The 24254-nt window shown below is 38.8% G+C and overlaps 1 protein-coding gene across 2 annotated transcripts in view; it reads right to left on the reverse strand.

Moving 5' to 3' along the window:
* The window catches only part of Orc2 (origin recognition complex subunit 2), a 52180-nt gene that overhangs the window by 20152 nt on the left and 7774 nt on the right, over window positions 1–24254 (reverse strand). For both annotated transcript variants that reach the window (XM_069995784.1, XM_069995785.1), the window contains 7 exons: window positions 23974–24117; window positions 17916–18005; window positions 15665–15757; window positions 13842–13873; window positions 9369–9429; window positions 6815–7008; window positions 4998–5096 (listed from right to left, as the gene is read on the reverse strand). In XM_069995784.1, the coding sequence (XP_069851885.1) occupies window positions 4998–5096; window positions 6815–7008; window positions 9369–9429; window positions 13842–13873; window positions 15665–15757; window positions 17916–18005; window positions 23974–24117 (713 nt within the window). The remainder of the gene's footprint in view (window positions 1–4997; window positions 5097–6814; window positions 7009–9368; window positions 9430–13841; window positions 13874–15664; window positions 15758–17915; window positions 18006–23973; window positions 24118–24254) is intronic.

Below are 24254 nucleotides of genomic sequence, written 5' to 3' on the forward strand. Positions count from 1 at the left end.
TGAACCACCCACCACCAATTCCGTTTTTATATAGTGGTTTTTGTTTTTGTTTTTGTTTTTTTTAAAGGGGCTGGGAAGGTGGCTCAGTGGTAGAGCGCTTGCCTTGCATGCATGAGGCCTTGGGTTTGATTCCCCAGCACCACATAAGCAAAAAGAAAAACCTGGAAGTGGCGCTGTGGCTCAAGTGGTAGAGCGCTAACCTTAGCTGAAGAGCTGAGGGACAGCGCCCAGGCCCAGAGTTCAGGCCCTACGACCAACCACCCCCCCCCAAAAAAAAAAAATAAAAAGAACTGGAGGACAGCGTCGAGCCGCCTCTTTCCTGACTGTTTTTTTTTAAAGATAGGGTCTTGCCAGGGTATGGTGGCTCACATCTATAATCCTAACTACTCAGGAGGCTGAGATCTGAAGCCTACTCAGGCAGGAAAGTCTATGAGATTCTTATCTCCGATTAACCCCCAGAAAACCAGAAATGGCACTGTGGACCAAAGTGGTAGAATGCTAGCCTTGAGCAAAAAAACCTTAAGGACAGTACTCAGGCCCTGAGTTCAAGCCTCATGACCATTAAAAAAAAAAAAAAAAGCACAGGATCTCATTTCCTGTCTGGGTACACACCTGGACTGTGATCCTCCTGCTTTAGGTTTCCTGAGATCGCAGGTGTACACCATTGCATACAGTTTCTCTCCATGAAGATTCAGTATCATGGGCTTTTCTGTCCAGCCTGGCCTGGAACTGAGATCTTGACCTCAGCTTCATACATAACTTGGGAACACAGACATACACCACTGTACCCAGCTATGGGTTGAAAAAGTCTTGCCTCAAATCATGATCCTCCCATGATTAGCTTTCTAAGTAATTAGCATTATAGATGTAAAACCAACAGTACTCAGTTTAACTCAATTTTTTTTTTAGGGGAGGGTACCATCCTGGGGCTTGAATTCAATCTTTTTTTTTTTTGTTTGTTTGTTTGTTTTTTAACTGAGACTTATTTTCCATTTATTTTTCCACATAGATAATCTTGGTACAATTATTATTTTTGTTTTCTTTTTGTTTTTTGGGGGGGTCCGGTCGTGGGGCCTGAACTCGGGGCCTGGGCGCTGTCCCTCAGCTCTTCAGCTCAAGGCTAGCGCTCTACCACTTGAGCCACAGCACCACTTACGGCTTTTTTCTTTTTCCTTATGTGGTGCTGAGGAATCGAACCCAGGGCCTCAGGCATGCAAGGCAAGCGCTCTACCACTGAGCCACCTTCCCATCCCCTGATATTCTCTTTTATGCATTTCCATTTCAAACATTTGTATTTATGGAGCTATCCTCAATATTTACCCAGTCTTTGGTCCCTCGCACTAAATGGATTTACTTACTTCCCACTGACTTTCTTTTCAGCCATGAGATTTATTGTGGCCACAAGAATGAAGCAAAAGTTAAGTGCCTATGTTTCAAGCCTAGGCTTTAAGAGGTCATGTGTTAACAAGGTGCAGGTGGCTCATGCTAACCCTGGTTACTCAGGAGGCTGAGATCTAAGGATTTCAAAGGTCCAAGCAGTCTGGGCAGGAAAGTCCATAACATTCTATACCCAATTATCTAACAAAAATCCTGAACTTAAAAAGTGACTCAAGTGGTAGAATATGAGTATGAAGCCCCAAGTTTAAGCCCCAGTATCACACGCACAGATACAGAAACACACACACATACACACACACACACACACACAGAGTCATATGTTTTCTCACTTTTCAAAAGCTTTAGCAACAAGAACATGCCTCAGTAGGCCCCATAGATCCAATGAGGAAGAGAGAACAAGGAACAAATCCTACATCAGCCAACTTCCGAACATGAGAATAAATGCTTTATGACTTAATGTATTGGTAAGCTATGCTATGTCCACAATCAATAAAAGGCCTTCCCTTCCTTCATATGGTTAACAAGTATTTCTTTCATTTTGAGATTTTTTTGCCTGTATTTTGCCTATTTTAACCCTGTTTTTCTACCTATATTTGCCTATTTTGACCCTAGATTCATTTACTCATCTTCCACTATGATAATATAAAAATGTATGCTCTAGACAAACAGTGTGATATTTTTTGTGTATGTGAACCACTATTGAGTCATGAACTCAGGGCTTGGGCGCTGTCTCCTAGATTTTTCCCCTCAAGGCTGGTGCTCCACACGTGAACCAAATCTCCACTTCTGGATTTTATGATTATGATAAAAATTCTAATGGATTTTTCTGTCCAGGCTGGCTTTGAACCATGATCCTAGGACCTCAACCTCTTGAGTAGTTAGGATAACAGGTATGAGTGACTGGTTCCTAGATCATTAGTGTCATTTTGTTCTTGGAACAACTTGGCTTCCTACCAGTATTTCTGATTTTTTTTTTTTTTTTTTTTTGTCAGTTGGGGGGCTTAAACTCTGGGCCTGTGCACTGTGCCTGAGCTCTTCAGCTCAAGGTGAGCACTCTACCATTTGAGCCACAGCGTCACTTTTGGTTTTCTGGTGGTTAATTGGCAATAAGAGTCTCAGGGACTTTCCTGCCCGGGATGGCTTTGAACCGTGATCCTCAGATCTCAGCCTCTTGAGTAGCTAGGATTACAGCCATGAGCCACTGGCACCCAGCTTGATTTGTTTTTTTAGCCAATGAACCAAGTGACACAACCTAATCACCAATAAAACACAGTAAGTCATAAAGCTTGACTGATTATTCTCTTTCTTATGTCTCAAAAACTGTCAAAAGTTCTATGCACTAAATCCTGTTTTGAAGAGTATAGGTTGAGACATCCCTAATCCAAAAATTGAAAATTTGGAATGTTCCAAAATCCAAAAATTCCTGTGCTGAAATAATGCCACAAGTGGAAAATTCCACACCTTATACCAAATAAAAAGAAAGCAAACTGAAAATATTATATAAATCTATATGCGGGGCTGGGAAGGTGGCTTAGTGGTAGAGCACTTGCCTTGCATGCATGAGGCCCGGGGTCGATTCCTCAGCACCACATAAGCAGAAAAAAAAAAAAAAAAGCTGGAAGTGGTGCTGTGGCTCAAGTGGTAGAGCGCTAGCCTTGAGCTGAAGAGCTGAGGGACAGCACCCAGGCCCAGAGTTCAGGCCCCACGACCGGACCCTCCCCCCCCAAAAAAAAAATCTATATGCACATGGTATACATAAAACATCAATGATTTTTTGTTTAGACTTGTACCTGGCTCATCCCCAACATATCTCATTATATATACAAATATTTTAAAATCTAAAAGCAAAAAATAAAAATCCATCCCATGGGGAAAAAGGAACCCTATGGCACTGCTGGTAAGAATGTAAACTAGTACAACCACTCAGGACAGCATTCTGGAGGGTCTTCAGAAGACTAAACACAAATCTTCCCTATCACCCAGCCATATAACCCCTGGGCATCTACCTAGAACATCACAAGCCAAATACCATAAAGACACTTGCACATCCATGCTGCACTATTCACAATAGTCAAGTTGTGGCCACAGCCCAGATAATCTATAATAGATAAGTGGATCCAAAAAAATGTGCTACCTATACACAACTGAATTTCACACCGGTGTTAAAAAAAATAATGTCATTTGCAGGGAAATGGATGGATCTAGAACAAATCATGTTAAGTAAGGTAAGCCATGCTCAGAGAGACAGACAGCACATGTTTTCTCTCTTGCAGACACTAGATCTAATATACAACAGAATATGGTAAATTCTACTCTAGAAATTCACACATAGTGAGACCAAAGGATACCCTTAGGAGAGGAACACAAAGATGCAATGCCTATGTGCATTGGATCATATAAAATAGTATTTATCAAAATAGCTCCAGGACATGAAAACAGACGGTTTTTTCCTTTTTTCTTTGTTTTTATCTTGATTCTTCATTTATCAGTCTTTGGGAAGGTAAGGAGTGGGTGGCACAGAAATGGAGGGAAAAAGGGTGAACAAATGCAGCAGTGGCACTCATTAAACACTATGTTGAAAATCAACTCTACAATTTGCAGGTAGGAATGGGAGGGAAAAACTGGGAGAGTAAGGGAAGGGGTGACATTGTTTAAAAAAGAAGTGTACTCATTACCTGATTTATGAAACTGTATCCCTTCTGTACATCACCTTTATATTAACAAAAAAAAATCCAGCCCAAATCTGAAACATTTCTGGCCCCAAACATTTTACATAATGGATGATAAATCATAATAGTAAAATGTTGGTAATCTCTGAGTCAGTAGCAATCTCTTCTTGACTTAGATATAGATACTTTTTCACTCGGAGAGGTCTTAGGTAAAGTGTCCATCCAAACTCTAACAAGTGGGCTGGGAAGGTGGCTCAGTGGTAATGCCTTGCATGCATGAAGCCCTGGGTTGGGTTCCTCAGCACCACATAAGCAGAAAAAGCCGGAAGTAGCACTGTGGCTCAAGTGGTAGAGTGCTAGCCTTGAGCTGGAGAGCTGAGGGACAGTGCCCAGGCCCAGCATTCAAGTCCCACGACTGGCAGAAAAAACCAAACCCTCTAACAAGTGTAGTTGTGTGATATGTTTTTGTAAAATGAGCTACTAGATACATAGTACAAAGCAATCTTGTTACCCGACTGCCTAGGCAACATTTCCATAGCATCATCAAGAACATCTGCTACTTTTTGAAAAGCTTTTAACAAGGAAAGTCAGGTTTCAGGCTTTATTTTTAATAACTGTAAGGTTCAATGAATATGCGGGTAAAATGAATAACAGGAGACTAATGGTACATGGGCACCATCAAGGAAATATGAAGGTTATTATAAATCCAGAAGAAATAAAACTATACTAAGAGAAAAAAATGTTTTATCAAATAAAATTTTACCCCCACAAATTATTTACCATTTAATAATAAATAAGCAATAATTACATTACATTATGTTTTATTTGGTCAAAGCAATAATTCTGCTTGTATACACTTATGCTTGTTGCTAATGTAGTATATTTTATAGGCCATGAGAAAAATTCGAAAGTTACAGCTTTGTTACGTACCTGATCCAATTTAGGTCTTTTTAGTTTCTGCAGCGTTTTATCTGAGGTTAAAACTTTTGAGCTGCTATGAGCTTCAAAATATTCTTCCACTAAGTCACTCTGAAAGTAGACAGAAGAGTATAGTCAGCTCTAAAGAATCTCATATAAGCTGAGCTCTGGTGGTTCACACCTGTAATCCTAGCTACTCAGGAGGCTGAGATCTGAGGATCGCAGTTCAAAGCCAGCCCAGGCAGAAAAGGCTCAAGAGACTTTTGTCTCCAATTAAGCACTCAAAAACCAGAAGTGGAGTTGTGGCTCAAGTGGTAAAGCACTAGCCTTGAGCACAAAGAGGCTTAGGGACAGTGACCATGCCCTAAATTCAAACCTAACAACTGACAAAAAAAAGTCTCTCAAGGGACTGGGAATGTGGCTTTGTGGTAGAGTGCTTGCGTAGAATGCCTGAGGCCCTGTATTTGAATCCTTGGTACCACATAAATAAAGTAAAAAAATTGAAAAAAGTCTCTCAAATATTTGTAATCCACCAAAATTAAACAGTGAGCTGGGCTCTGGTGGCTCATACCTATAATCCAAATTACTCGAAGGTCTGATGATCATGGCTTTATGCCAACCCAAGCAGGAAAGTTAATGAGACTCTGATAATATTGAACATATGCAATTAATCAACAAAAAGCTGGAAGCAGAATTATGGCTCAAATGGTAGAATGCTAGCTTTGTACAGAAAAACTAAGGGACAACATGTAGGTCCTGAGTTCAAGCCCAAGCCCTAGTACTGACACACATGCGTGCACATGCACGCACACATACACGATTGCGCAATACACTTTAGATACTTATATCAGTATAGAATAGCATATGTCAAATTCTTTGCTGTTGAGTTGGAGATTGTGTTTCAGTAGATTGCACATGCTAGTCTCAAACTTGTGAGTTCAAGTGTCACTCTTTTTTTTGTGTGTGTCAGTCATGGGGCTTGAATGTAGCATATATGCTGCTAAAGCTGTTACAAAGCTTTATAGAAAGCACCAGGATAATTAGCCAGGCTACCTGTAATATTTTTTCAAACAATTCAACAAGGATCAGTAGTCACATCATGTATTAGTTACACTGACCCGAACATATCAACAAAGTCACAAAAACAAAATTGTACAAAACCAGATAGGCTGAGAAGTCTTGCCATCAATTATCCAATTAATATTTAAAAGTTCATTGTTGTACAACTGAATTGGATTATCATATTTAGTATATATTACGACACTGATTAATGAATATGGAAATAGATGAGGACAAAAAGAGCTCAAAGAGAAACAAACATGGGAATTTATAAGTAAGATGAGAAAATCTAGAAAAGTGAAGAAAAAGACTATGTTGATCCATTTTGTAGCTTATTTTTAGTGTAGCCTATATTACAGATATTATTAAAATCACTCTCATCTATGTGTATTTGATCATACAAAATAGTATGTATTGAAATGACCTCCAGGAAATGGAAACAAGAGGTTCATTTTCTTGTTGTTGTTTTAATTTTCGTTTCTTTTTGTCTTATTTGTTCATTTATATGTTTTTGGGAGTGTAAGGAGAGGAACAGAAATGGAGACAAAGGATAAACAAATCACTAGATACTATGTTGAAAATGAACTATACAATTGATAGGTAGGAATTGGAGGGGAAAACAGAGACAGTGATAGGGAAAAAGTGACAATGTCCAAAAAGAATGTACTCTTTATCTGCCTTATCTAACTATAACCCCTCTGTACATTACCGTTATAATAATAACAAAAAACAATACAAACAAAAAAACAATAAATCACTCTTTTGCTTACTGTTTTATCTCTCTTCATTTTCTTAGGAGGTGTTCCTTTGCAAACGGTTTCTGAAACTACTCTAGTCTGAGTTTGAAGCTTTTGGCAGAACATGACCGAATTAGTGTCTTCTTCACATTCCTTTGCAACGCCTTCACCGTCCTCCGAGTTGGAAGCAGAATACTCACTTTCACTGTCAGAATTAGACTTTGACACTGTGGAAGAGAAAAGCAACTGGGAGATCTGACGGTTTGACAAAAGAGTCATAATGGAGTAACAAAGAGTGTGGGCTTAGAAGTAAGTCTTTTAATTCTAGTTTTGTCATTGTTTACTTAGAGCTACTTACACAAATTCTCTGAACACCAGTTTCCTCATCTTATTAAATGAGGCTAGTTGGATCTAATTTAATAAGCCCTTGGGAAGATTACATATATTGAAATATTCCTAAGGCAACTAATAAAACATGACATATAGGACCTGTAGTAGAAACTGTCAACCATACCTACTATCATGCTCATGTGGCAATGTGCCCACCCTACAGAGTAATTATGGTAATCATCTTTCCTCTCTGCTAGCCTTCCTTGCTACTAGATTGGCTGTGTAACCAATGAGATTTGAAGGGAAATTTGTTGAAAGCTTCTGGGCAAGATTTTCTTCACTTATGGAAGGAAATCCCTTTTTTTATCCATAATTTAAAGCTACTGAAGTTATTCTCCAGTATGAGATATACAGACAAAAAATTAAATTGCTCAGTCGCTACATCAACCATGGAACTTGTACTTCTAGATTTTTGTAGTGACGTAAGTTGCTTAAATGTCCACAGTTTAAGCCATTACTGTAGGATGTTCTATTGCTGTCTACCAAAAGTGTCGTCCTAACTGATACAGTATTCAATAAACAGAACTAGTACATACTATTAATATATACATATACTACTCCATACCATAATTGAGTCAAGAACTATATTTTCAAGGAAATCACAAGCATTCTCACCGCCTAGTCAAAAACAATAAAGTTAGTTTTATACTTACCAAATAAAGATATAACTAATTTTATACTGAAGAGAAATGCAACTCAAGGAAAGCTAACTTTTTTTTCTTTTTAAATGTGTGCTGGTTCTGGGGTTGAACTCAGAGGCTGGGTACTGTCCCTGTGCTTTTTTTGCTCAAGGCTAGTGCTCTACCACTTGAAACACAAACTCCACTTCTGGCTTTCTGGTGGTTGATTGGAGATAAGAATCGCATAGATTTTCTTTCCTGGGCTACCTTCAAACCTCAGAGCCTCCTAAGTAGCTAGGATTACAGGTATGAATCACCAGCTTAAATTTAGCTTTCAAAATATTAGTGAAATAACTTTAACCAAATCAGTACGTTTATTTTTAATAATGGATGATTCCCAAAGCATTATACAAAGCCAACATATTACAAATACATAATTTTTTTTAAAAAGTCTTCATTTTGTAGGCCTACAGAGATTAGTGGTTTCCAATTTGCACTGATGTTACTCATTGCGTATGTGTGGGTTAAGAGCAGTAGCAGATACCAGAAAACGTCTCTTATTTATATGTAGATGTAGGTATATATATTTGGCAGTGACTGAGAAGGAAGTATTTCCCTTCTTTCTAAAGAGCATTCTTCTTTGGAGTAAGGAGAAAATAGAGAAAATACAGGACACAAGCTATGTTTCAAATGAAATAGTAATAATGATAATTGCAATATATTACCTTTTATTACTTCTGATCATTCAGCATTATTGTTTTGATACTTATAAAAATGGAATATGAGCTCTATAAAATCCAAATTTTACAAAGCAAGAGTAAGAGTATGAAGACTATTCTAAATTAGATGACAATTATTACCAAACAACACCTAAAAAAAAGGATTGGATCTTTCTGAAATATAAGAGCCAATAAGTCATTTGCCCTGAAACCAACTACTCAAACATTTGAAGCCATTTGTATCCTCCCAAAAGGCAAGATCCATGTCTCTGTATTTGACTTTCACTAGCATTTAGTACAATTCTGAATATTTTTTGTATTATAAAGCAAAAGAAACACTTTCAAGGTGTCTCAAAACAAACTAAAGTTATGTTATTTTGTTAGAAAGATATTTTAACTGAACTCAATATTCGCTCCATTCAATGTGAAAGGTGTTAAATTTTTTATTAAAAATATTAAATAAAAACCTACAGTCCTCCCCTGAAGGAATGTAGAAATTTGAGAACATGAACACATCCTTTCTTTCATGAAAAGAATGACAAGAATGACAACAAGCAATTATAATGATTATAACAATAAAAGACAGCAACTAACTTATCTGTTAGGCTTGTACCAAGATCCAAGTCTATATGGGGCATGTCTGATGTCCTTTACTTCAATTGGTCCTCAAAACAATTCTGGAATTGGTACCATTAATATGCCTAATGTACAGATGGAACAACTGAGGCACAGGGAGGACCTAGAAGTGGCAGGCCAAAGATTAAATTCTCAGCAGTTCAACAACCTGTGTACTTAATCATTATGGACCCTAGTTCAAGGTTACTTTTATAAAGACTTCACATAAGAAGAAATACATACCTATTAATCTTTTTCTTAGATTATGAGGTGGTGTTGAGAGAAATTCCTTTTTGTCATTGTTCTGTTTAACAATAAAAAGCATAATAAACAAAAAATACCACAATGGAAGTTAATGACCTGTGAGAAAAGGCTAACAAAGAAAAACATTTTGCTTTCAATAGACAACATTAGAACTCGATGAGCCAATTCCTAAAACCAGAAGATGCCAAATGAATTTGCTGAAACAAAGTGTACAACAAAAACATTGTATAGAAAAGTATTTCTAGAAATTGAATTCCAGACATTTGTAAAGTAAGTGTGTACTTTTCTTAACATGAATACATTAACCCTTTTTCTTTCTTTTTTTTTTTTTTTTTTGAGACAAGGCCTCACTATCTAGACCTGGCTAGGACCAAACTCAACGATTCACCTGCCTCTGCTGCCTTGAATGCTAGGATTACAGACATGTACCAGCATACCCGACTCAAGATTTTTAACTTTCTACAAAATATGCAGTGTCACAGAAAACTTAAATACTATTAGAATTTTAACATATAAATATGTCTACTATTTTGTATGTTAATTTCTCAGTCATGGGGGCTTGAACTCAGGGCCTGGGCATTGTCTCTGGGCTCTTTTGTTCAAAACAAGTGCTCTAACACTTTGACCATCAGCTGCACTTCTGGTCTTTAGGTGGTTAACTGGAGATAAGAGTCTTACAGATTTTCCTGCCTGGGCTAGCTTCAAATCTCGATCCTCCGATCTCAGCCTCCTGAGTAGCTAAGGCTGCAAGTATGAGCCATCAGTACCTGGCTTACACATTTCTTTTCTGTTTTTTTCTTTTATTTCCTTTTTTGTTTTTGCCAGTCCTGGGTCTTGAACTCTGGGTCTATACATTGTCCATGAGCTTCTTTTAGCTCAAGGCTAGAATATTACTATTTGAGCCATAGCGCCACTTCTGGCATTTTCTGTGTATGTGGTACTGAGGAATCAAACCGAGGGCTTCATGCATGCGGGGCAAGCACTCTTCCACTAAACCACCTTCCCAGCCCACACATTAATTACTAACAGTTCTTATAAAAATAAAAATATTGGGCTGGGAAGGTGGCTCAGTGGTAAAGCACTTGCCTTGCATGTTTGAAGCCCTAGGTTCGATTCCTCAGCATCACATAAGCAGAAAAAAAAAAAGCCAGAAGTGGCACTGTGGCTCAAGTAGTAGAGTGCTAGCCTTGAGCTGAAGAGCTGAGGGACAGCGCCCAGGCTCAGAGTTCAGGCCCCCCCGGACCAGACCCCAAATAAATAAATAAATAAATAAATGAATAAATATATATATATGTATATATATATATATACATATATATATATACACTATGTTTCAACAATTTTTCTTGATGATTCTATGGGTTGAACTAGGGCTTTTTGCCTGGTAAGAATATGTTCTACTACTGAGGTACATTACAGTTCCAGCCCATATAACAAACTCCTTTTCACCAAAATTCTTAAAGTTTTCTACATCTCTTCATTTTGATCCACTTTACCCGTGTATATATAAAATTGAAAATTATTACAATGAAATAATATTTACCATACAGAAACTTTATACACTCTTTTTGTCGGTCATGGGGCTTGAACTCTGGGCTTGAGCTCTGTTCCTCAGCTCTTCAGCTCAAGGCTAGCACTCTACCACTTGAGCTACAGCGCCACTTCCGGTTTCCTGGTGGTTTTTACTGGAAGTAAGAGTTTCACAAACTTTCCTGCCCTGGCTGGCTTTGAACTGTGATCCTCAGATCTTACTGAGTAGCTAGGATTACAGGTGTGAGCCACCAGTGCCCCCCTTATACTCTATTTCTTTATTTTCTTTTTTTGTTTTTGTTAGCAGTGGGGCTTGAAATCCAGGCCTGAGTATTGTCCCTGAGCTCTTCAGCTCAAAGTGAACACTCTACCACTTTGAGCCACAGCTCCACTTCCAGTTTTCTGTTGTAATTTTAGAGATCAGAGTCTCATAGACTTTTCTTGCGGGGGCTAGCTTTGAAATGTGATCCACAGGGCTGGGAAGGTGACTCAGTGGTAGAGCACTTGTCTTGCATGCATGAGGTCCTGGGTTCAATTCCTCAGCACCATATAAGCAGGAAAACAAAAAAACCGAAAGTGGCGCTTTGGCTCAAGTGGTAGAGTGCTAGCCTTGAGCTGAAGAGCTGAGGGACAGCGCCCAGGCCCAGAGTTCAGGCCCCTCGACCAGACCCAAAAAAAAAAAAAAAATGAAATGTGATCCACAAATCTCAGTAGATACGAGTAGATAGGAATACAGATGTGAGCTACCAGTGCCTGCTCCTTCAGAATATAGGTATGTCCTACTAAACTGATTTTAAAATAAAGATTTGAGATATACATCTACATAGCTTAATTATCAAGTTTGCAAATTCAGAATAAACATATTAAAATAAATTTTTGCCTTCAAAAATACTACTTCCTTGATTGTTGCTGCTTGAAATTTCTGCCAACTTTGTACATTTACAGTATGTTCATTTGAGCCAACTGTTTTCCCACAAGGACAAAAGCATATTCTCTAAGGTAAACAGTTTGTTCATCTTATCATCAGGATAAGATGAAATACATCTTCACCAAGTTGTACTTTAATCATCTTTTCTGTGACCACCAACTGGAAAATATCATGTCCCCAACTTTGTACAAAATCAACCACCTCTCCATTTTGAAACAAACACCACTTAAAGAGGTTGAGGTTTAGCTACTTAGCCAGTCAAATGGTTAGACCACTTAAGCTCTGATTAAGTCCTACACATACTCTCTCTTGACCTGCCTTTTCTAAAACAGCACACTAAGACCCTGTCATGGTGATGTCTCTTATGGTGGCAGATAGCTGTTATCAATGAATTTTTAAAAAATCTTCTCCTGAGGAGTTGGCATGATCTAATTGAAGACATGATTGATCAGACAACATGAAAAATAATGTTCTAATATATCTCAAGTCCTGCTTGGATTATAGTAATTCTTTAACAGTGATACAACATATGAGACACAACAAAGAAAAAATGGATTATTAAAGGCATGTCTAATTTTTATGCCTATACTTGTCTAAATAGTGCATTATTGATTAGGCTAAAATCAAAGTCTTGAAAGTCAATACTGAACTTCTTACCTAAGGGTTTTCCTTAGCTAAGCCCAAACATGTCAGAATCCATACTCATAAGGCCTCAATACATCACTGACATACCCAATGCCTCCTGACCATCTGGGCTTGCTCTTATGTAGGCAAGAACACTTGACAAGGCAGAGTGAAAAATAAAATCACTAACACAAAAGGAAGGAAGTAACTGCCAAGTTATTTTAGCTACCTTGAAATTCATCTATCTCAATGAACTTAGTTTTCAAATATAAATAATAAAAGGATCGAGTAATTAACTTAATGGGGCAATTCTTTGTTTGTTTTTTGGGTCCGGTCGTGGGGCCTGAACTCTGGGCCTGGGCGCTGTCCCTCAGCTCTTCAGCTCAAGGCTAGTACTCTACCACTTGAGCCACAGTGCCACTTCCAGGTTTTTTCTTTTTGCTTAGGTGGTGCTGAGGAATTGAACCCAGGGCCTCATGTATGCAAGGCAAGCACTCTACCACTGAGCCACCTTCCCAGCCTTAATGGGGCAATTCTTAAAAACAAAAAACAAAAAACAAAGCTGGGTGCCAGTGGCTCACGCCTGTAATCCTAGCTTTTCAGGAGACTGAGAGCTGAGGATCATGGTTCAAAGCCAGCCCAGGCAGGAAACTCCATGAACCTCTTATCTCCAATTAACCACTAGAAAATTGGAAGTGGCACTGTGCCTCAAGCAGTAGAGTGCTGGCCTTGAGCTGAAGAGCTGAGGGACAGTGTCCAAGCCCAGAGTTCAAGCCCCATGACCGAAAAAAAAACAAACAACTAAGTAACACTATACTCTTAGCCAGGCAGTGGTGGTTCATGCCTATAATCCTAGCTACTCAGGAGATGCTGAGATATGAAGCCAGCCCAGGCAATAAAGTCATGAGACGCTACTTGGAAAAAGCCAAAGTGGCCCTGAGGCTCAAGTGGTAGAGCACTAGCCTCGAGCACAAAGAAGCTCGTAGACAGAGCATAGGCCCAAAGTTCAAGCTCTAGGACTGGCTAACAAATAAATACATTTTACTTAAAAGTGTAACAAAACTCAAATTTCCCAGACCAACTCTACTAAGTTAAAAATACCCAGAGATATTTGTGACACATAAGAAAAAAAATCTAATCTTTAACTAAAGAACTGGCTCACTTTCGTCTTTAATCCTTCTAAGTTAGGTAAAATTATGGGAGTCACTCCACCTTTCTAAACCTCAAATTCTTTACCTGTAAGTCAGGGATACAACTGGCAAACATAAATATAAATATAAAATATTACATAAACTAAGATGAGATGGCTATTTTCATCATGTCTAATTCATAGGACTAAAGTTTTTGCTTGTTTTTAGGCAATTTCTTACCTTCTGCTTTACTTTGTCTGATGTAGAATACTCTGAAAAAAAAAGTCATATTTACTACAAATATTTCATCTTTTAAATTACAGTCTAATTTCATTTAAAGCAAAGTTGTAGTTTCTGCACAGAACCTTATTTCATGTACTTGAGTTCTTGATTAACTATCTCCACTAGAGGCTAAATTATCAGTATTTCATGTCTACTCCTATTAGTAATAGCTATTTTCTGCATCCTTACAGCATTCTGACAAGAAAAAACATGGAACTATTTTTTTCGTTTTGATTGTTAGAACGTAAACTCTTTAGGTAGGGCTGGGATGGGACACCAGTAGTGCACGATTACAATCTCACTTATTTAGGATAGCCTGCACTGGTAAATGGTAAGCAAAACCTTTTCTCAAAACACAAGTTTTACCACGCATTGGTGGAACATGCCTATAATCTTAGCTATTCAGGAGGCTGAGATTTAAGAATTGTTGTTCAAAACAAGCCAGGATAAGAAAATCCATGGGACTCTTACATTCTAGTTACTCTCCAAAAAGCTGGATGTGGAATTGTGGCTCAAGTGGTAGCCTTAAGTGAAAAGGCTCAAGGAGGGGCTGGGAAGTTGGCTCAGTGGTAGAGGGCTTGCCTCGAATGCATGAGGCCCTGGGTTCGATTCCTCAGCACCACATAAGCCGAAAAAAGCCGGAAGTGGCGCTGTGGCTCAAGTGGTAGGGTGCTAGCTTTGAGCTGAAGAGCTGAGGGTTAGCATCCAGGCCTAGAGTTCAGCCCCCACAATCAACCAAAAAAAAAAAAAGAAGAAGAAGAAGAAAGAAGAAGAAAGAAAGAAAGAGAAAAGAAAAAGAAAAAGCTAAGGGAGACCATTCTGGTTCTGAGTTCTCAAGTCCCCAGAGGACTGTGATTAGAGGTCAGCCAGGGCAGAAGTCAGTGAGATGCCTTCCCAACATACAGAGGGGTGCAATAGTATGCCCGGAAGGCTGAGATTGAGAGGATGAAAGTTCCAAGCCAGTTTTAGCAGAAAAATCCAAAAGACTCCCTCTTCCCTCTCTACAGAGAGAGGGAGTCTGGATGAGGTGCTGCAAGCCTTGGACTCCAATAAGTAGGGGAAGACTAAAGTAGGTGTATCATAAGTTAGGCTTTAGTATTGAGTAAATAACAAGCAAAAAACAGGCTAGAACACCAGCTTACCAACTACAAGATCTTGAGTCCAAACCCCAGTATAGAAAGAAAAAAATTAAAAGACAAGCCTGTATGGTATTTTTCCAGCTACTCTGGAGTTAAGATATAGGAGGATTGTGGTCCAAGTCTGAGATGGGCAAAAACTGAATTCCCTATCTGAAAAACAAACTGCAGCAAAAAGAGTTAGGGGTATGGTTCAAGTGTTATGACCGTGACAAATATGACAGAAAGGTCGTTAATTGAACCCCCTGTACATATACCAAAAAAAGAAAGACATATAACAACAACAAAAATCAGTTACATAATCCATACAACTTCTAAATCCCCTCTTATTTCATAATATATGTCAAAGGCAAATCTTCCATGAGCAACTAACTCAAGCTAATGACAGTGGCCTCAGCAACTATTTCTAGATAGCCCTATCCACTAACTTTAGTTAGCTCAGAGATTTTTCTTCTTCATTGACTGGTAAATATGGGTATAGACAGGTTAGAATATTAGCTAATAATCCAACTACTTTTCAGCTACATTTTGTTGAATAAATTTCCAGAACAGATGAAAATATACTCAGATGAGAAGATAAAAGTAACATAATCTCATATGAAGCAATTATGAATTTTTTTTCAAAGAATTGCAGTAAAATCTTACCCTTGCTACTTTGAGGAATGTTTATCATAATTTCAGACTCATTCTTCAGACTTAATGAAACACTTTTTCTTGGGGTTTTTGCGAGTTCTGAAGCTGTAAACAGACAAAAAAATATACTAAGTTTCTTAATAAACAAAAATAGTTATGATGGGAAGCAGCTTTATTTCACTTATATAAGTTCTTAAAAACAGAAAACTAGCAAATTGACCGAAAAAATAAATAAGTCGAGCCACACTGAGTACTACTTTTACCATTTAGTTGTCCTCCAACAGCATCTTTTAGGTTCCAATTATGAACAAATTGCTCAAGAAACAAAATACAAATAACTTCAACAAGACTATTTTATCTAATTATCATATTTTCCTCTGTCAACAAATTATATTCCTTATACATTTTATCATATATACTGGAGGACAATTATAACTGGTGAATAATAAGAGCCAGAAATTATAGAAGGACCAGAAAGTAAAGTCTAAAACCAAGTAGAGCAGAGCACCAGTGGCTCATGACTGTAATCCTAGTTACTCAGGAAGCTGAATTCTGAGGATCACAATTCAAAGCCAGGCCAGGCAAGAGAGTCCATGAGATTGTTTTTTTTAATCTCCAATTAACTACCATAAAAGGCCAGAGGAGCTAGGGCTAAAAGTGGTAGAGAACTAGCCTTGAGCACAAAAGTTCAGAGACAGTGCCCAGGCCAAGTTCAAGCCAAGGACTGGCACAAAAATGAAACAAAACAAAAAGTAGGGGCTGAGAAGGTGGCTCAGTGGTAGAGCGCTCGCCTTGCATGCTCAAAGCCCTGGGTTCGATTCCTCAGCACCACATAAGCAAAAAGAAAAAAGCCGGAAGTGGCGCTGTGGCTCAAGTGGTAGAGCGCTAGCCTTGAGCTGAAGAGCTGAGGGACAGTGCCCAGGCCCAGAGTTCAGGCCCCATGACCAGACCCAAAAAAAAAAAAAAAAAAAAAAAAGCAGAAACTGCATAGTTAAAATACAATTTAATTGTTGGTGCAGTGGCTAAAACTTGCAATCCTAGCAAGTTAAGGAATGGGTTCAAGACCAGCCCAGGCAAAATGTTAATGAGACGCTCATTTTCAACCAATAGTTGGGCATGGCGGCACACACTGGTTATCCTAGATGCACAGAATTTGTAAATAGGATCATCTACGGCTTGGGAAAAAACACAAGACTCTAAAACAACTAAAGCAGAAAGGTCTGGGTGCAGCTCAAGTGGTAGTGTCTAGCAAGCCCAAAGTCCATATTGTAGTCTTCTTATTTTGGGTCTAAAATTCTTCAATAAAAGTAGGTAATGAAGACAACAATATGGTGTGTTAAACAGATGGCAATTTCTTTGTTTAAACATCAGAAGATTCTTATTATACATAACGCGTCAACGATTCTTATTACACTTTCACACCATGAAAGAAATGAGGTACCTAAGTGAAGGAACAGGTTTATATTTTCCAAGTTAACACTCATATTGGGACACTGCTCACTGAGAACAAAGGTACACAATACTTAAATAATTGCAATTTTTTTTCTCTTTACAAAAAAGGGGGTAGCTAGGTGCCAGTGGCTCACAATTGTAATCCTAGCTATTTAGGAAGCTGAAATCTGAAGACAGGTTTGAAGGCACAGGACAGGAAAGTCTCTGAGGCTGATCTCCAATTAATCACCAAAAAAGCTGGAAGTAGAGCTGTGGCTCAAGTGGTAGAGTGCTAGCCTAAAGCAAAAAAGCGCAAGGACAGGGCCCAGACCCTAAGTTCAAGCACCAGGACTGGCAGGAAAAAAAGCAAAAAGAAAAAGGTATAGAAAAGATATAGTTACATTGAGCAGGTTAAAGTCATTTTGTTGGCCCCAAAGCCCTTCTTAACCCTGCTATAATACAAACAGTACATTTTTATAGTGTATAAAACTTTAGAAACTCAGTCACTCATTTCACAAAACTTTATTAATAACTAAGTTTACATACTGTCAGAAGAATAAAAGAAAAACAAAGAATGGATTCCTACAATGAGAAGCTTACGCTCCAGCTCAGAACAGAAGACATCTGAACACAAAATATCTGAACACAAAATAAAATGTAGTAAACTTAAGAGTGTTTAATGCAACTTTTAAATGGCACCTTTTTATTTTGTTAAGCAAATACCTCACTCCCTAAATCTTAGAGAACATTTAATCTTTCTTTTAGAGAATACAATGCATGGTAATCATGAGTAAGTGGTATAATCAGTGCAGATACTAGAAAAGCAACACACCTAATTTAGCCATCTTTTCAGGAGGTTTTCTATTCTGAAAAGAGTAAACTTTATTCCCACCATCTGCAGCAGAACCATTTTTCCAGGATTCTGAAAAAGAAAATGCAAGATGTACTTAAGGAAAGGGAAAAAGTGAACATACATACATACATACATACATATATACATACACACACATACAAATGTTTGACTAAACTTAAATTTCTACCCTCACTACATTGCCTAAAGGGTTAAAAGTACATATTTATATATAAACTATTTTAAAATACATAATAGAAAATTGACTGATCCTGTTTATACAAATCTTTTTTTTTTTTTTTTGGTCAGTCATGAGGCTGAACTCTGGGCCTGGGCACTGTCCCAGAGCTCTTCAACTCAAAGCTAGCGCTTTACCACTTGAGCCAAAGCACCCACTTCCAGCTTTTTCTGTTTATGTGGTGTTGAAGAATTGAACCCAGGGTCTCATGCATGCGTGGCAAGCACTCTACCACTAAGCCACCTTCCCAGCCCTGTTTATACAAATCTTAGCACACAAAAAATAGACACAATGATTTTTTTCCCCTCCAGATCAGATGGATTAATAAATTATGAGAATTAAGCCAAGTAAGTCCAGGTAAATGGGACCTATAGGTTACACTTCAACACAAAGCAAAAGGATGAATAATGGAAAGATGTTCTTCATTTGTTTTGTTACTAGAAAACACAAATAAAAGGATTATTCGTATACAGTTCTGGAGATTCGAAGGCACACCACCAGCATGTACTTGGCTGGAAGTATTTTCACTGTTTTGTCCCCTCTCACTTACAAGGGATATGTTACCTGAAAATTAATTTAGGAACTAGAGATTTGGCTCAGCAGTATAATACCTTCCTGGCAAGTACAATGCCCGGAGTTCAAGTTCCAGTCCCACCAAAAAAAATTTTTTTTAAATTGTTATAAAGGTGATGTACAGGCTGGGAAGGTGGCTCAGTGGTAGAGCGCTTGCCTTGCATGCATGAGGCCCTGGGTTTGATTCCTCAGCACCACATAAGCATAAAGAAAAAAGCCGGAAGTGGCGCTGCAGCTCAAGTGGTAGAGTGCTAGCCTTGAGCTGAAGAGCTGAGGGACAGCGCCCAGGCCCAGAGTTCAGGCCCCACGACCGGACCCAAAAAAAAAACCAAAAAACAAAAAACAAATAAAGGTGATGTACAGAAGGGTTAGTTACATAATTGAGGTAAAGATTACATTTCTTTTTGGACAATGTCAGCCTTTCCCTCTCTCAGTTTTTCCTCCTGTCTGCACCCACAAGCTATATAGTTCATTTTCAACATAGTGTCTAAGTACCACTACAAAAAATTTTAAGAAAAGTAATAAATATCTTGTTTCCCAATTAAATCACATTTCAAAATAACGACCTCAATCCCTCATATGAGGAGAAAAAAAAGAATATTTTTAAAAACTTGGAAATAAAACTAAATCTTCAAGATACATTATGATTAAAAATTATAAACTAGGGGCTGGAAAGGTGGCTCAGTGGTAGAGCGCTTGCCTTGCATTCCTGAGGCCCTGGGTTCAATTCCTCAGCACCACATAAGCAAAAAGAAAAAAGCCGGAAGTGGTGCTGTGGCTCAAGTGATAGAGCTCTTCTTGAGCTGAAGAGCTGAGGGACAGCATCCAGGCCCAGAGTTCAGGCCCCACAACCGGACCCAAAAAAGAAAAAAAATTATAAACTATAAAAACTTCACAAGGGCTGGGAAGATAGCTCAGTGGTAGAGTGCTTGCCTTGCATGCATGAGGCCTTCAGTTTGAATCCTTAGCACCACATAAGTAGAAAAAGCCAGAAGTGTGGCTGAGGCTCAAGTGGTAGAGCGCTATTCTACAGCTAAAGAGCTGAGGGACAGCGCCCAGACCCAGAGTTCAGGCCACACTACTGAAAACAAACAAACAAACAAAAAAATACTTCACAATAAAGATAATACAGGTTAAAACTTATGAGGCCCTGGGTTCGATTCCTCAGCACCACATAAGCAAAAAAGAAAAAAAGCCGGAAGTGGTGCTGTGGCTCAAATGGTAGAGCGCTAGCCTTGAGCTGAAGAGCTGAGGGACAGCACCCAGGTCCAGCGTTCAGGCACCAGGACCGGACCCAAAAAAAAAAAAAAGTTCACACTGTTTGGGTGTATACAACATCCTAACTAACAAGTTTATTTTGTGTGTGTGCTTACACTAGAGCTTGAACTCAGTGTCTGGGCTGTCCCTTAGCTTTTTCTTTCAAGGCTGGGACTCTACCACTTGAGCCACAGCTGGATTTCTGGCTTCTTGCTAGTTAATTGGAGATAAGAGGTTCACAGACTTTTCTGCCCACTCTGGCTTTGAGCCATTATCCACGTATCTCTGTCTTCTGAGTACCTAAAATTACAGGCATGAGCCACCAGTACCCAGTACTGGTATTTTTTTTTTCCAGTCCTGGGCTTGAACTCAGGGCCTGGGCACTGTCCCTGAGCTTCTTTTGCTCAAGGCTAGTATTCTACCACCTGAGCAACAGCACCACTTCTAGCTTTTTCCGTTTATATGACACTAAGGACTCAAACCCAGGGCTTCATGCATGCTCAGCAAGCACTCTACCAACTAAACCACATTCCCAGCCCAATAGTAGATTTTTTTTTTGTCTTGTCGGTCATGGGGCTTGAACTCTGGGCCTGAGCGCTGTCCCTCAGCTCTTCAGCTCAAGGTGAGCACTCTACCACTTGAGCAACAGCGCCACTTCTGATTTTCTGGTGGTTTATTGGAGATAGGAGTCTCAGTCTTTCCTGCCAGAGCTGGCTTTGAACCATGATCCTCAGATCTCAGCCTCCTGAGTAGCTAGGGTTACAGGTGTGAGCCACTGGCGCCTAGCAAGTAGGTATTCTTAACAGAATAAAAATTGTTTTTTTTCCAGGCACCAGTGGCTCACATCTGTAATCCTAGTTACTCAGAGGCTGGTTCAAAGCCAACACTGGTAGGAAAGTCCAAAAGACTCTTATCTCCAATTAATCACAGAAAAAACGGAATGGTGTTACAGCTCAAGTGGTAGAATGCTAGCCTTAAGAAAAAGGAACCCAGGGACAGTGCTCAGGCCAAGAATTCAAGCCTAGGACTGGCAAAAAAATAAAATTTGATTCTTGGCAGGAAAGAAGTATAGAAAAAAACTTTTAGTATTACAATCAATGATCTATGGCCCTCAAAAAAGTCATAGTATACAAGATATACAGCATATATGTAGTGTTAAAATTTTATCAGCGTTATTAGTAGAAAAAGCCTACAAAAGGTTAATTAAGGGATGATAAACAAAACAAGGTTAAAAAGCTGGGAATGAGCTGGGCACTGGTGGCTTATACCTGTAATGCTAGCTGGGGTAAGAAAGTCAATGAGACTCTTATCTCCAATTAACCACCAGAAAATGGGAAGTGAAGCTGTGGCTCAAAAGTAGTATCATGCTAGCCTTTTGTAAGCTCAAGAACAGTTGCTTAGACTGAGTTCAAGCCCCATGATCAACAACAACAACAAAAAAAACTGGGAATGAAGCCGGATACCAATGACCCAATGACGGAAGCCTGTAATCCTAGCTACTTAGGAGGCTAATTGTGGTGTGCACCTCAATGTATTACAGAATATAAGACTCTTACCACCAATTAAGCACAAGAAAGGTAGAAGTAGAACGATAGCTCAAGTGGAAGAGTGCTAGCTGTGAACAAAAAAGCTGAAGGACAGCACCCATTCCTTGAGTTCAAGCCCGAGCACTGGCATAAAATAGATAAATTAAAAAGCTAGCACAAATCTATTATTCCAGGACTGGAGAGTGAGAAAGCCAGCCTCAGCTATATATTAAGACCATGAATCAAAAAAAAAAAAAAAAAAGGCTAAGAAACATAGGGGATAATGACAAAAATAAGGCCAGTGTACAGAAATAAGATATGGTATTCATGTGTCCAGGGTTTTACTGATTCTCCCTGGGCTGAGGTTGCCAATCAGTGCCTGAAGTGAAGAGGAAATTAGGGCCTCAAAGCAACTGTCTTAGGGCCAATGCACCTTATTTGCTGTGTATGCTGTTGTATGGAAAATGTTAGAAGCACTGTTTTTACAATTTTTTTCCTTTTTTTAGTTTTTAAAAAAACAAAGTTTGGGCTGGGAAGGTGGTTCGGTGGTAGAGCACTTGCCTTGCATGCATGAGGTCCTGGGTTCGATTCCTCAGCACCACATAAGCAAAAAGAAAAAAGCTGGAAGTGGTGCTGTGGCTTAAGTGGTAGAGCGCTAGCCTTGAGCTGAATTGCTGAGGGACAGCACCCAGGCCCAAAGTTCAGGCCCCATGACCGGACCCAAAAAAAAAACCCAAAAAAATAAAAAAACAAAAAAAAAAGTTTGTTTCATTGAATAGTCTTAAATCTCTTCTTAGGGCTAGCATAAACAGTTAAGAATACAAAGTTCTATTCAGAATATATACTAAAAAGGTCAATAGTTTAGTTAGGAGTTTCTACTCTGCCCCCAAAAAGCCTAATGGAGAGTACTAGTCTATTGCCCTGAACTGAATCTAAATCTACTTTTGAGAATCTAGAATGGGGAAATTAAAAAAACAGACCATTTAAAACTGGGAACTGAAACTTAGTAAGACTTATGGCTTAAATGACAGATCAAAGAGTAGCTATGAGAGACACTTATGGGTTAAGAATGAGACCATCAGGAACATATATAAGGAAGATAGATGGCATTAACAGAAGAGAACAGATGCACAGAAAAGGAAGGAAGACCAGGAAATCCATGTCCCTCAGGATTTCTAGTGTTTTGTTTCTCCTTTTGATTCCTTTTGATATAGCTTCTTACTATATTAGTTAGACTAGCCCTGGACTAGAATCCTTTTTTTTTTTTTTTTGCTTATGTGGTGCTGAGTAATCAAACCCAGCGCCTCATGCACGCAAGGCAAGCGCTCTACCACTGAGCCACCTTCCCAGCTGGACTAGAATCCTCTTGCCTCAGCCTCCCAAAGCAGGAGTGATGACAGTGATGCACCATTATGTCTGGCTAAGTCCTTCTGTTTTTTGTTTTTATATATCATCCCAGCTTCAATGTATCAACAATACTGATTTGTTTTCTTGATTTTTATTTTTAGAGCAAATTGGAGTAGGCCTATGTCTTTGTACCCAGACCAACCTAAAATATAATGCAAGTCTAAAATTAAAGTCTTAAAGTATTTCTAAAGTATAATCTGGAAGAAATTTTATTTAAGTGTAAAAACAAAGACAAAAAAGCCAACACAGCTCATGGTGCTATATGCCTATAACCCAGCAAAGGTTGAAGCAGGAAGGTTTTTAAAGGCTAGCTGGGGCTATATTTTGTTTCAAAAACAACAAAACAAGATGGAGGAGAATGTTGGGAAGGGTGACATTGATCAACATGCATTGTACTCATAAACTGACTTGGTGAACTAAAATCCCTTTGTACAACCACTTAAAAAGAAAATAAGCCAGGCGTCCATGGCTCATGCCTGTAATCCTAGCTACTCAAGAGGCTGAGATCTGAGGATCGGGGTTCAAAGCCAGCCAGGGCAGGAAAGTCCATGAGACTCTTGTCTCCAATAAATAAACCACTAGAAAACCGGAAGTGGCTCTGTGACTTAAGCAGTAGAGTGCTTGCCTTGAGCTGAAGAGCTCAGGAACAGCGCCCAAGCCCAGAGTTCAAGCCCTAAACCTACCAAAACAAAAAAAAGAAAGAAAAAATAATATCAACAGTAACAAAAACAAAACCACAACAAAAATCTGCCTAGTTTGGAATAACACTATTTCCAAGAATGTTTTTGCTAACTGCTTCTGAACAAAGTCAAGGTAATAAATACCTTGGATTATGAATATATTTTCAGTAGGTTAAAAATACAAATATCACAGTTGGATGTAATGACACACATCTGTAATCCCAACAACTCTAGTAGATAAGGTAGAAAATTTAAGGATTATTTGTCTAAAAACAAACAAAAGTAACAAAAAATGGTGGAGAAAAACTTGAAGAAAATGTTTTGCTTGTGTGACCCCCATGACCCACACCATCAAATACCTTGAACATTTCTTCCCAAAACTTCCACATAGTTCTGATCCTTTAAGACTTCCTGGTCACCTTCCTCCAGTTCACATTCTGGCTTCTTTATTATTTTCTTGGGGTTAACCAAAAGCTGCGTTTTCTCCTTTTTTACTTTAGCTCCTATAAGAAAAGTAAAAGAATTAACATGGCCAATATAAATTCTTGATAAAGAATTTAATAGAAGGATGTTGTTGTTTTGTCAGTCATGGGGCTTGAACTCAGGGCCTGGGCACTGTCCTTGAGCTTTTTCTCTCAAA

This window comes from Dipodomys merriami, unplaced genomic scaffold, assembly GCF_024711535.1.
Source record: "Dipodomys merriami isolate MVZ:Mamm:240054 unplaced genomic scaffold, mDipMer1.0.p SCAF_49, whole genome shotgun sequence".
Taxonomy (NCBI): Eukaryota; Metazoa; Chordata; class Mammalia; order Rodentia; family Heteromyidae; genus Dipodomys; species Dipodomys merriami.